This window comes from Sciurus vulgaris (genome assembly GCF_902686455.1).
Source record: "Sciurus vulgaris genome assembly, chromosome: 9".
Lineage (NCBI taxonomy): Eukaryota > Metazoa > Chordata > Mammalia > Rodentia > Sciuridae > Sciurus > Sciurus vulgaris.
The window spans coordinates 58,207,830-58,222,379 of NC_136469.1; the positions used below are offsets into that span (position 1 = coordinate 58,207,830).

Genomic DNA, 14,550 nt, shown 5'->3' on the forward strand with positions numbered 1-14,550 from the left:
GACTGGGCGGCGGAGGCGGCAGGCCCGCTGGACTGGCAGCTGGTGGAAAACAGAGCGAGGGGCGGGGACAGCGAGGAGGAACGGGGGGCGGGACGAACCCGGAGGCCGCCACCTGGCAGTGAGAGACGCAGGTCCTATCCAATGAGTGCACGGGGCTGCGACGTCGGGGCGGGAGGCCGGGGGCGGGCCCCGCGGGGAGGCGGAGGCTACCCAGGCGCTAGAGGCGGGGGCCGGGAGGAGGAAGGGGAGGAGGCGGGTGCGGTGGCGGTGGCCGGCGGAGGCGGTGGCGGAGGCGGCGGAGGAGGGTACGTTGTGCCCGGGACTGTGTGTGCCGAGCTCCGCGGCTGTGCCTGTGTGAGTGAAGGCGCGGTTGCGGGAGGCAGAGGCGAGCGCGGGCGAGACGGCAGCGGGACGTCTACCGCGGCCGCGGCACCGGCGGCTGCATCGGCGGCGCTCGGTGTGGGGAAGCAGCGGTGGCGGCGGCAGCAGCAGCGGCAGCGGCAGCAACAGCAACAGCGGCGGCCGCCTCAACGCCACCCGGGACGCCGAGGCGCGGCTGGTGGCACTGACATCCGCGGCCCTGCCTCTTCTCCCTCGCCCCCGGCCCTCCCCATGTGATCGGTCTTAATCCCGGCCGTGTGCGCGCGTGGGTCTCCATTCCGCGGTGCCCGGTCTCCGTGCCGGGGTGGGTGCTCGTGTGTGCGCTTCTCCCCATCCCCCTTCCCCAAGAATAAAAGAAGAACCGGGAGGCGTGCTCAGAAAATAAATAAATAACCACCACACACGCGCAGCCCGGAGCGAGTCGGCGGGGCTGGCGGCGGCAGTGGAGGAGGAGTGAAGGCGGCGGCGGCGGAGGAGGGACGCGCGGAGAAGGCAGTAACTTTAAAGCCAGCTCAGAGCCCAGACCTCCAGCCGAGCGGTTTGCAGCGCGGCGGCGGCGGCGTTGAGTGTCTAGCCCGCCGGTCCGGTCGGGGTGTGCAATCGGACGGACGAGCAGCGCGTCGCTGTCCCCCGGCGGCTGGAGATGTCCGAGCCCAAGGCAATTGATCCCAAGTTGTCGACAACCGACAGGGTGGTGAAAGGTAAGCGGAGCGCCACGGTCGCTCGGGTGCACCGTGTGCCGCAGGCGCCCGGGCGGCTCGCCTCCCTCCCCTCCCCCAGCCCAGGGTTCTCCTCTCCCTGCTCCAGCCACGGACCTTCTAGGATATTGTGCAACCCGCGAACCCCCTCCCCCGCGGCGCCCTTCCCCCACGCCTCCCTCTCAGCTCCACTTGGGGCATTTTTATTGACGGGGGCGTCAGTTGGCAAATGGCTGAGCCGCGGGGAGGCGGCGAAGGGGTGGCGGTGGCGGTGGCGGGAGGGGGCGCCCCGGGGGTGGTTGCTGGCAGGGTGTAGCTGCTATGACAGAAATAGGAAGTGGGTGGCTGCTCGCAGGCTTGCATGGGATCGGGTTTATGGTTTTCTTTTGCAGAGGGAGGGGTGATTTATGGCTTTTAAAAAATTAATATGGCATTTTTATGTGACCGTGGCTTTCCACCGACTACCTCGCCGGGGCAGGGTTCTCTCCGCGCTCCATTGCAGCAATTCCCTCCGCGCCCCTTCCCCCTCCCACTGGAAGGGCCTGCACAGGACTCGCGAGAGAGCGGGAGAGCGTGGGGGGAGCCTGGCGCTTCCTTCCGCGCGGGGCGGGGGTGGCCGCCAGCGGGAAGGTGGCCGAGGGGGCGCGTGGGGGCTCAGGAGGCCGGGAAAGACCCGAGAGCCCCCGCCGCTGCCGCCGCCGCCCCGGGATTCCCCCGTACTCCGGAGAACGACGCGAAAAGCCGTTCTCCAACCTCCCTTGCCACCCCTGACAGTCTGCTGTCGACCTGTCATTGCTCTTGAAGGGTTCCCCCTCGCGTGCACATCTCCCCTGGGGAACCTCATCCCGCTCATTTCCTCCATGCCCCTGTTACCCCCTTTGCAACGGGCTGTTTAATTCCTATTATGCCCCTTCTTCACCTCGGGATTTTATGTATACTCTCGGTGCAGGGATGGCTTTTTGGTTGCTTGCTGGTGAAGAGAAGGCGGGATGCCAGGGGTGAGGAAGGGGACAAACTGTGGTCGCTTTCGCTATCGCACCGCAGGGAGAGGGATCCCACCCTCTTCACCATGTTCTAAGGTGGAATGGGGGAGGAACCATCCTAGGAATCTTGCAAGGATGAGGCAACAGAGCAGATCCACCACGATTAAGTAGTGTCCCTTATTTGTGGGATCAGGACACCGAACAGAGCAGAGATGGACAGGGACTGTGTGCGGAATAGGCCTCTGAAATTGGAAACTTGTCCAGTGGTGTGGGGTGTGTGTGTGGTGTTGTGTTATGTGTAGAGATGTTATCTGATGGGGCCAGAGCATGCAACTGGAGTGCAAAGCAGTAAAGTCATTTGCACCATGAGCACTTAGGCTAAGTAACCCAGCAGCCTAAAGACTACATAAGTCCCCCTGGGGTTTCAGAAAAGATCCTTGTTTTTAAACTAATTGTTCATGTGTATGTGTGTGTGTGTGTGGGGGGGGTGCGTGTGAGGGGTGGGGGAGTGAAGGGGGAAATTTTGTTCTTTTTTTGAGAAAGAGAAATAAACTGTTTTCTTTTTTGATTATATTGGAATAATTCCTGCTTCCACGCAGGATTCACAGATCTATCAAAATAAGGAGGAAATAGTTTTGCAAAAATGATTCGAAATAGGACTACAGCAGATGCACAACTATGTTTTTTTTTTTTTTTTTCCTGCAGGCATGGATCCTTATGTAAACAGTCAATTCAAATTCATTACAAAGAACTGTTTTGTATTAAATATTTCTGTTGACATTTTCAAAAATTAAAACCTTTTACCTGAAATATCAGAAAATGACCAGTATCTCCCTAAAGTGTGAAGTTTAGGTATAGCTCCATTCTGTAGGTTAAGATCACTTAATCTCAAAACAATTAAGGTAAATTTACAGTTCAGTTAATAGCAGGAAATGTGTTGGCAATTTAAAAAAAACCACTCACTTATGATCACATTACTTTTTTAAAATCATGAAATATGGATTCCTAATGTAAACATAAAGTTGTTATCAAGTGACCGATTTGAAAATAATTGTTCATAATTCTGCCTTGGTGTCTTTGCCAATTAATATGGAAGAATCTATTTAATCATTCTATAGCTGTTTTACCTTGCTGGCCCCCCATACTATGTTACTATGATTTTTCATTATAAATACACACTTTTCCAATAATTCCAGACATGTAATCTACATATTTTTACAGAAGTGAAACGAAAATGTGCATAATAGGCTCCAAATATGAAAAGTTAATCTTGCATTTGTTTTGATAGGGATTCTGACGTAAATTTTAGATAAGGGATTTTGTTTATAGAAAAAACTTTTATTGATCTGAATTTTAAGGTATGCACACTGCTGATGTTTATTATGCTTTCTTGTTGACTATATTGTTGGCTTAAAAGGCATTATTCAAGATTGTAATCAGCATTTTGTCCTACGTGAAATTTTTGTGATTAGTTATTTGAGATAATCTGTTTGATCCTTTTGAATGTGTATGCTTAGTAAGGGGATAGTATATATCTACTGAATGGAAAACAAATTATCAAGTTTTTTTATGTTTACAAAAATTAGATAATATATAGTTCATGAAGCCATTATTTACACCACAATATTGCTAGAATTTCATTTCAGTTATCAGTCTTCAACACAGGACAATTATCCTTGAGGAAATACTTGTGCTACTTAGGTCTTCTCTCCTTTTACCAAGTATATATTGTAATATTTACTATGTATGCATACAGAAAAGAGAAACATTCAGCTCATTATTACCTCGGCATGTCCTGGTATTTGCTTACAGTTATCTTTATTGCTGTGATCTGACTTTTGTTGTGTAACAAATTGCTGTGTACAAATAAAGCTGTGCTTGTGGATTTGTCTGTGGTGATATGTTGACACCGCTCTTGATTTGCTCTTCCAGAATGCAACTTTAGAAAGGTAGGTTGAGTCTGAGTGTCAACTGTGTCATTTTTGAGGTTTGTAGAGTCTGCCAAAGTGTGTTCAGAGACCCTGATCCATTTTCTAAACCTTGTGAAAGGGAATGATGGACGTGGAAATGAGAAGCATTCATTTAGATTACCTCAAAACAAAAAAGTTACTAAAGTTAGTAAAACAGGTGTTATTTCATTTTGACTGTTCTTAGAAATAGTAAAACAGTATAAGAATTCAGAGAAAACATCTTGGTAAAGGTATTTGTCAGAAATCAGAACAATTTGAACCATTTGCCATTTTACATTATGTTTTAAAGGGAATATGTCATACTATAAGGCAAAAGACTGAGGGTATAATAGAAGAGTAACCATCTCCTTTTCCCAACCTCTAATATACCCTGTAGTTCGGTTTTCTCTGCACTGGTATTCCACAGGCCTTGTTCTAAACTTTGGGTTCTCTTCTTTGTTTTGTATCTCTTCCTGCCCAGAATGATTTGTTTAGCCCTGACATTCCAAATCTTTTGGCCATAGACCTTTGCTATGTTACAGTTAAAAATACCTGGAGGAAATTAAATTGTATATGATGATGAGTGTGTGACTTTGTTATGTATCTCTTTACATCTTTAGGTATTCTGTAATGGGCCCAGCTTAACTGATTTTAGTGGTAAAAATTTCAGATACCCTGGCAGGCAGATGAAGGATAACTTCCTGGGTAGAGTTCTGGAGAATCTCAAAAACTCTAGGCAGTACACTGTTGCGCTTTGTGTAAGGTTGCTTTGACCATGGGGAATCAGCTGTTTTTCTTGTGTACTGCCAGCTTATATACTTTTGGTGTAAACAGACACACATAGGACAATTCTGGAAAGGTATCTAAGGTCATGCAAGCAAGAAGTTGTAAGTAAAGTAAATTAATATTATATGAGGATTCAGGCTGGCCAGTATTTTCTAGCTGAGAGACCAGGAAAACTACTTAAAAAGAAAACAAGAATGTGGTACATCAGTTACAACTGTCATGTGTGGATCTGGAAATGGGGGATTAAGTAGTCAATAATGCTATTTCTTAGGGGTACATCAAGAAGAGCTCATTGTGACTTTAATTTACTGCATTTTACTACAACCAGTTGAGTTGCTTCATGTGTCTGGTTTCCCATTTGAGTATAATGAAACCTTATTAATTTAGTATGATTAATTTAAATTTATTATGATCAAACATCAGTGTTTGGTGGGTAAGTTTTACATCAGTACTGGATGTGAAGAAAGGGGTCTGCTAATCTAATTAACACATAGTGCCGTCAGAGATAATATACTTTAGAAAACAAATTCTTTTTTGGGATTTAGTGAACAGCATGCAAATTCATATTATTAGTTATAAATCAGGTTGATTTATTAATATTTCTTTTTGGACTTCTGTGAGGCAATTATACCATAAAGACATAACTTTTAAAACATAATCTTAAGGCTTAAGGCAACAACTGAGAGTTTAGGAAAATTCCACTGGTTCTAAGTGCTATCAATAAGAAGCATAAGAAGAATAATTTTTTTTTTGAAGTGTGGGGAAGAACCCTTACTTTTAATGGACAATGATTTTAAGACACCCTGTTAAAATGTGAAAAATTAGCACCTTAGAGTCTAGCTAGTGAGGTTTACTCTGACATTTGTTTATGTTAGTTGAAAAATGTGCCTTTTAAAATCTATTTGTTTATGACCTGTTTTGATTAGTAATTTTAGAGATATGAAGTATGACTTGGATATACTGTGCATTTATAACTTTTATAATTGGCCTCTTATGCTTTTCCTTATCTTTTTTGTGTCAGCCATGTGTAAAGTTGAAACTAATTATAAAACCAAATAAAGAATCCATTTAGAGTGACCTCATTGGAAAATAGCATTGTTCTAGAGATATTCTCCTTTTAGCAAATCCAGTTAAATTACCATTTTGAACGTTTTGTGAAATTGTATTGGACACCTCCAGAAATATGAAGAAAGGTGATGATTCATGATATGGAATTGGGGTAATTACCAAAAAATTACTTTGTCAGCTTTTTCAGCAACTTTCTGATATTGCATTCTTTGGCTGTTTAAAGATATGGTGAGAACTTGAGTTCCACTTTTGTGTCTTTTTAGGTTACGTATTATCACTTCACAGACTACTTTCCCCATACATAAAGGACAATGGTTATACCCACCACCATTCTGAAGACTAGAGGATCATCTAATGGGATATGGAAGTTTGAGTGGTTACAGTTGGTCTATTCCTTTGGGAGTGGTGATTCGGTCACTCCTCAGACAGAATTACAAATGACAGCATGTTATGTATTTTCAGGTCACTTGAGAATAGTAAGAACCAGTAATATTAAAAACCATGCAGGCCTTGGGTCTACAACAGAGGCTTATGATGATGCTTATTTGTATGTTTAAAGAAATGGAAATAGAATAGATAGAATTGGACAGGCAGGATTAGATTAAAGGTAAGTGTAAGCGAGTTTTTTCCTTGAACAGAGGCTCTGGCTTGAAAATATTTTTGTAAACTGACACCTCTTTTGGTGTGTTTTAAGTTGTTGTCACACTTTGCTTCCTATTTTATTTTACTAAACTACTAGCCATGTGAGTTTGATACATTTCTATGCCAGCAGAAGTATGATATTCTTGTGATGAATATTATAATTTGGTTTGATTTTTGGCATAAGGATCATTGAAGAAATACTGTTAGACATTGTTTTCTTTTCAGATTAATATACACAGAAGTAGAAACAGCATATTTATTTACTTTTATTTTGAAGAGTGTTGTTGTAAGCCTCTTAGTCTGTACCTCAGATGATGACCCACACTGTTGCACTGGTCTGAGGATTTTGTTAATTTCTAGTGATCAGTTGGGCAAAAATATCAACCAGTACTTCCTAGGTATTTCACTCCTTTTTACGATCCAATTGTCAGGTAGAAATGACAGACATCAAGACAGGATTTCAGTGTGTAACTTTAGTCTTCAGTACTCCTGACATTTTTCAACAATTTTAATTCATTTTATAATACTTCTGCCTCCTATGTGAAGCTATCGATTATATTTCATATAAGAAATAAAATTTTAAAATTGGGCTTTCTGAATAGTTGCTTGAATCAGATGTGCTATCAGCTTGAACGCCTAGATCCACTACTGAAATTTCAAATTAATTTTCACAAATGTGCACTCTGGTAGCAGATATTAAAAAAAATAAAAATACTGACTGAGGAAATGGCACCAAATTATTAAAATGTTGCATTTTTGGAATTAAGGTGAGATTTTTGAGACCATCAAAGAGGAGAATAGAACTTTTTTGCTTTTCTTCTTTTTATTCCCCTAACCCATGATTTTGATATACAGAAAAATATTCTACAACTGTGCTTTTAAAGATGGCCAGTTGGGTTTTCTGACAAACTCTGTTTTGCAACTGGGAATGTTGCATGTTTCTGCAAGAAAGAGTACAATAAACAAGTAGATATCAGGGATTTATAATAATGGCCTCTAGTTTATGACATACCACCTTACAGTATTTGTTAATTTCAGGTACTTTCTGCAGTTATGAAACCAGAAGAAGGATGTTTGGCCTTCAGTTTTATTTATATGAAGCAAAATTTAAAAAATAACATCAACTCTAAAATTTTAAGACTTAAAGAGAGTCTCTTCCTGTATTGCTCCAGTGTTTTTCTTCATTTTTGGTGGTGGTGGTGGGGGGGTGTTGCTAGTTCTTATTTAAAATGTTTGGTTATTTGTATGTAACAGAATATTTTGTAAATTCTAGTATGTCTGTTTCTAAACTATGTCTCTCAGGTTGCTGCACATTCTTGGAAGTGCTTAAAATGATTTGTTACTAAGCATATTTAAAGTTATAGTTTGGAAAATGTGATCCTTGAAATAGTGGTGTCTAGCTCAATGCCTTGCTTTTTATGCACTGAATTAATTTTTGTTGAATGATTTGGACATTGCAGAGTTATCTTCTGAAACAATAAATGGAGATAAGTTATGTGTTTATTTTGAGTGCATTGTATGAAGTTCTGATTCTTTGTAAATGGTTCTGTATGGTGACTGGTGAATGGACTGCTTCCTTCTCCAGCCTATCATGGAATGGACCTTGAGGAGGAGGTGTTAATAAGGTGACACAGTTAGGTTGAGGGTAATTTTGTTGGTCATTTGAACTGACTTTATGCCTGCTGAATTTAAAAGGTTAAATTCTTTTCACCTTAGCTTATTAGCTTGAACTTGAAAGCTTTCTTTCAGTTTTTGTTGTATTTCCCCTTAGGCTAATCAATTTTTGACAAGTGAGAAAAGATATGTTAATCACTCAGTGTTGGATTTATTGGGTGAGTTATATATTTTAATTATTTCCCAGACTTGGACTTGAACAGAAAATGATCTGGCATATTTCATGGAAAAAAAAAAAACCCAAAAATAAAAACCAGAAAACCCCAAATAAACAAAAACAAAAACAAAAAGAAAAAAAAGAAAAAAAATTTCTTTGTATACATCTCAATTTATTATTTTCTATAATGCTTTTGTAATACAGAAATGTTGCCTTTTCCCATATGATCTCGTACCCTCCTAAGGCCCCCAAAATGTCATTGGATCCTATCCAGGGTAAAGATATATGGGCTATGAGAAGTTTTTTTTTTAAAGTGCCACAACTCTGCTGACTCCTTATTTTCTCCCTAGTGGGCTTTGAGCCATCTGGTGACATTTGTTTTTAAACATCTTGTAAGCTATGCCATTTTATAAAATTCAGTTAAAGGAACAATACATTCTCTTAAAAGGATAGGTCCTGAGTCAGGATTTCAAATTTCTGTTATTTTTTTGTTTGCTTATTAACAAGGAAATTAAATTTTTTAAAAATGATACAGTCTTGGCTTGTTGGTTATTTTTGTATTAATGGTATTAAAGTACACACATACCTTTCCTGTGTGGGCTTGATTATTGAGGTAACAACAATTCTGTTCATTCAGTTCTTTGCATTCAGTCTTCAGTTCAGATGCCATCTACTCTGGGGTTTGCTTCTCCTGACATCTTTAGTTGAAGAAAAGAGAGTCAGCCTCTTCATTTCTCATAGGATATCTTGATAAGACAAGTTGCCCTGATGATTTGTTTACCTGTGTGCCTGTCTTCCCCAGTAAGTAGAAAGCCCTGGAGAGAGCAACCTAGTTCCATTTATCTAGCCCACTATAGATGAGGTGTTTGTTACCTGCTTGTTAAATGAATGAAGTAATAGGCAAAGGATAAGATAGACATTAAGGTTTTTTAACCCAGGGCAGTTTAACCACTGAGCCACATCCCCAACCCATTTTTAAAATTTTAAATTTTGAGACGAAGTCGCACTAAATTGCTGAGCCTGGCTTTGGGCTTCCAATCCTCCTGCCTTAGCCTTCTGAACCCCTGGGATTACAGGCATGCAGCACTGTGTCTGGCAAAGTTTTTAAATTATAGAGTTTCAGTTTGAAAATTTGTGGATCTTAAATCATGATCAACTTACAAACATCTGATGAATCTCTTGATTTGTGTTTTTAAAATGCTGTTTTATTAATTGGGCTTGTATAGTTTGTGCCCAGTAGTCAGCATATACAAGCATAATTGGTAGGAGTGACTTTCCCAGGGGAATGAGCAGTTTTTAGTGAACTCATGTAGTCAAAAGGTGTATAGGTTAATTTTCTCCAAGGTAGATGATGGCTTATTTCTCAGGAAGACTAGCGATTATATTAATTTGGGGGAGGGATAGGTGACAAGCAACTACAAAGTCTAGATTACACTTTACAATGTGCAAATGCAAATGAATAAAAGTTAATAAGTTTGGGAATTAGAACAGAGATGTAAGACACATCACACACCTAGATAGGAGGTGACTGAGTGTGTGTATACCAGTAATATACCTTCAGCCCCAGTGCATGAGTACAGACTGCTCATAGCTCTCCCCCATCTACCCAGTGACTGATGTCTAGAAAAGGTCAACTCCAGAATTCACACCCACCAGGAGGCAGCATACTGGGTACCTGCTCTCAGTTCTGTCCTTACTGATGACCACTGAAATTGTACTATCCCAGACTTGTCCACTGGCTTCTGTTTAAATTAGCAGTGCAGCTCAGACTTTCTGAACTCCATTTTCTTTTCATTCTGAAAGAATATTTCTCGTATTGAATGGTCTGGGACTGACTCTGTCTCCCTAGCACAGAATTATATTCAAGGTGTTAAAGACTGAGAAAAGTATAGTTTCATACATAAAATCTTTTTAAACTTCTGTTTGCATTCATTGACTAGGAATGAATCTCTGTTGCTTTCACCTCTGGTCAGAATTATTCCTGAATATTCCATTTCATATCACATGCCCCTCCAGAAATGTAAGGGTAAAGTTTAGGTGGAAAAAGTCTCTGTGATGATTAAAGAACTTTAAATTGTAACAGGAACTAGAGATTATATGGTCTGGATCTAAAAAGGCTGAGAGGTGGTTTAACTAAGATTGTGAATGTTGGAGGCCCTCTTTTTGTAGTAGTTAACACTTAGATGTTGTCTGTCGTTCCTGTCACTGAAGAAGAGAAAGCAGTTTTTGGAAGAATCAGAAATTTTGGTGGCATATTTAAAAAAAATTTAACCGAGTAGAAACATTTAATGAAGGAATGGATTTTTGTGGGGATCTTGTAAATGGAGAGAATAGATGATTCTCATTTATTTTAGTTGTAACTAACATTATGCTAAGGCATGGTCTAATTCTAACCTTATGAGATTTTTAAAGCTACAAGGAACTCTGGAAACCTAACATGACCATCTGGCCCACAACCAGTCCTCTGTGTGCTGGGGAGGATGATTAGGAGGGGTAAAGCAAACCTTTTATCTGTTATACCTGCTTATGTCTGTGCCTGTGCATGACAAATACAACTCCTGCAATTGAAAGTTGCACCAGAACTTTAGCTTAGGCCACTGTGGACCCCCTGTCTAGCCTCCCAGACAAAGGGCACTCCAGCCACTGCATGTGACGTATCTAGTGAGAGGGAGCTCTCCATTACCTAAGACCTTTTGCTCAAATCGGACATCTCTGCTTTCAAGAAATGTTTCCTTATCTTTGACTATAATCGGACTCTCCGAACACACATTTGTTGTTCTTAGAATTGCCTTATAGAGTTCCAGAGAATGAGGCTCCTCAGTTTTCCCTAAGAGAGCTCATTTGATATTAAAAACTGGTCTTTACTCTTAAGTCTTCTAGATGTTTTCTCCTTCAGGGTGGTTTTTTGGTCCTCTTGCATCCTAGAGGCCTTCCTTTAAATCCAAGTCAGGTTGTTTGGAACCCTTGAAAAAGGAAAAGTGGACAGAGGTTCATCTTGGCCAGTTTTCATCCATTGGACTTTGGCACCTGGGCCTCAATTCCTAGGGTTCATACCTTGCCCTTCTGTATCTTCATGCTGACTTTTAAGCTCTCTGGGACTCTGAAGTCTCTCAGAGGTGGGCCCAGTCATGATGCATCCCATGATGTCCCTTTGCTAGATGAGGATGGCTATTGCCATGATATTCTTCAATCTCATGCCTTTTCTATTTAAAAATTAAAAAAAAAAATTTCCTAGACCCTTACAGCTTCAAGGTGTCAAATACCTAATCCCTATTAATAGGAGCATCCCAGAAAACCTGGATAGCTCTTGAATTTTAATGTAACTGTCTAAGGTACAGTTTTCATATTTTATTTGTAATAGACACGATGATAGAATGGCGCCAAGATGGTGTTAGTGGGAGTAATCGAGAGGCTATGCTCACCTGTTTACTTTTCAAATCACATCACATCAGGAAGGCAAGTCAGCCTTGACCAAAGCAAAGCCTGCCCCTTCTGCCTGCTCTCACTTCTGCCTAGTCTTTGATGGTTGTTGATACAGAGCTTCTACAGTCATTGAATTTCATCAACCTAATGGATTCCTTTGTAATTTGATAATAAGTTTAAGTTTCACTGAGACTTGAAAAAGGCCAGTGGCTTCCAGCTATGGTATCACAACATTTCTGTATTAAACTCAACTTTGAGATGTTAACTTCTGATAACAGCATACAAAGTTTGCAAATGCCTAGCTTAATTAAAAAAATAATCTCCATATAAACTTCAGTGGATTTGAGTCCAGCCCCTCAATATTAATTTCCTTTTCATTCTGTATCTGACATGGTAGGTTTCATGCATAAGCTTCTATCTCCTTGCTTTTAAGAATATGACTTAAATCTCTATGGGTATTATACTTTCTTGTGTTTTCCTGAACCTTTTTTGATGACAATTCATTAGAATACAGATTCACCCATGCTAGTGTTTTGCGCAGGTAGAATATGTCATGCACCTCTCTGGAAAAGTCTGGGGCCTGCAATAGGAGAATGTGCCATTGTTAGTCAGGTCTGTAAATTGAGTAGATATTGAAACATTTAGATAGGTACCCTGGGCGACTTCAGAATGCTATCTGAAACTTCCCTCCTTGAACATCTCCTAGGGACTACTGTGTCTGAAATTTGGTTCTATAAAACACAGTTTAGTGAGATGACTGATTTAAATTTTCTTCCCTTTGGTATTGTTGAAACCAGGAACAGTCTTGTATCTCTGGAGAATTTTTAGAGTGTGAACTTTCATGCTTCATTTTAAAACCACATGACATATCTTTTATAATTATCACTCAGTTTTCTATACTGTCTTCCCCCCATCCCCAGTAAAATAAAATATCTCATTTTGTGAATAGATTAACCTGTTAAGTATAAAATGAGTTTAAAATTTTTTCCCATATCATCCATCCATCCATCCATCTGTTCATGTATGCATCAAAGTTTTGGTGCCTGCTCCTTGCCTGGGCTCTGCACTGTGTTCTTGGGCCCAATATAAAGTAGGTAATCTGAAGACAGTTGTCCAGCGTGGGAAGGCAAATGTGACTTTAACTTCGCAGTGTAAGTTGTAATTACTTCACTAGCAGAAGTTATAACATGCTGTGGGAAGGCAGAAATGAGACTGATTAACTTTTCCTAGACTTTACTTTCATTTTGGGCAAAGATATATTTAATATTAATATTCTCTGATTTACTATATATAGATAGAACATGGGACTTATTTTTAAATAAAGGTAGTATGAAAGGTGTCGCAAAGAATGATGAGTGTTTTTGTATCTGAAATTCTGTAGCTATGGTAAGGGACCTTTGAGTAGCATATAGTGAAATAGAATCACAGTCTGTCAATGGTGGAAGTGACTGTAAAAGTCAACTAGTTAAATTATATTTTAAAAAGGATATTCCTATTAGATGGTTGGAAGCCACTTATCACTACCCATCCCCCTCAAAAAAAAAATCCTGTGGTAGGAAAATAGCATCAGAGTGTCGAAAGAGCATTAGTTTACAACTTGATAAAACTTGCATTTAAACCTTCCATTCTCTTTATGCCATCTTGTGTGTCCATGGACAAATCATGTACCTGAAGCATTTGTCTTTCTGAAATTTAGAAAGGATAATGCTTATATTGCATCGAGAGGAATTGTATGTAAAATGCCTAGCCTAGTGTTAAGGAAGAGCCCTGAATATATTTGTGTTATTTTGTTGTTGGACAGCTCCTTTGAAAGCCAGGCTTTCTACTTCTAGAAGTAATTTGCTTTAAGGTATATACTTCCTCCTTTCCTGTCCACTGTCAATCCACTGTAATTTGGGGCCCTTTCCCATTTCACTGTGACACTTGGCAAATATTAGCAGTGGCTGTCCGGTTTCTGGTTCTGTGATCTTTGATATGATTGGTCACTTCCTCCTTGAAACATTGCCTTCACTGGGTTTGATGAATATTCTTTCTTTGGCTTGTTTGCCAGATCCTCTTAACCAGATCCTAAGTGCTGATGGTTCTGATTCCTGTGCAAGTTCTTCCAGGCATTCTTTGTCTTATGGGGTTGATTACAACTTGTAGACCGATGACTAGCACATCTTTAGTTTCAACCTAGTTTTTTCTCTGGAACTGTCTCTCAAACCCTACCACAGTTGCTGTGGATGAATATGATGAAAATAAAGTGTGGTATTTCTTCCCTCTTTTCTACCCTGTGTGATGTTGCCACCATAGGTCCCGTCAATTAAACATGTCACGCAGTTCAGGCCTTTTAAATACCACTTCACTTACTGACACAGCAGCCTCCCAACTTCAGTCTCTTTGCTTTTGGACTTATCTCTTCGCATGCATTAATTTTCTTGCCTTGTCATTATCGTGCTTTTTAAGTTCACCGTTCAGTTGTCCCATCTTTTTCTTACTGACTTGCAGGAATTCTTCATATATTTGAACCCACGGTATGAATTCTGAAAATATTTATTATAAAGCATGTGTCACTGTACTGCATTTAATACTCCAATATATTAGATTAAAAGTTATTGAGAGCCTAAAGGAGATTTTTATTTATATGTGTTCTGAATGTTTATCTGTGTTTGTAATAGAAGTTGATCGAAATGAATTAAACTTAAAAATCCAAACCAGACCTTCCATGCAACTTTTGTTTCTCTCCAATGTCAAACTTTATATATATATATACATATACATATATATATATTTAGTTATACACACAC

At 40.4% G+C, this 14,550-nt stretch overlaps 1 protein-coding gene across 2 annotated transcripts in view; it reads left to right on the forward strand.

Annotated features, from left to right (window-relative positions):
- The first annotated feature begins 257 nt into the window (after positions 1–257).
- Positions 258–14,550, forward strand: part of PPP3CA (protein phosphatase 3 catalytic subunit alpha) — a 311,580-nt gene continuing 297,287 nt past the window's right edge. Inside the window, exon 1 of one of the 2 annotated variants that reach the window (XM_079153824.1) lies at positions 258–1,082. In XM_079153824.1, coding sequence (XP_079009950.1) covers positions 1,025–1,082 — 58 coding nt within the window. In that variant the 5' untranslated portion in view covers positions 258–1,024. The remainder of the gene's footprint in view (positions 1,083–14,550) is intronic. The other variant, XM_079153825.1, reaches the window with a different exon arrangement.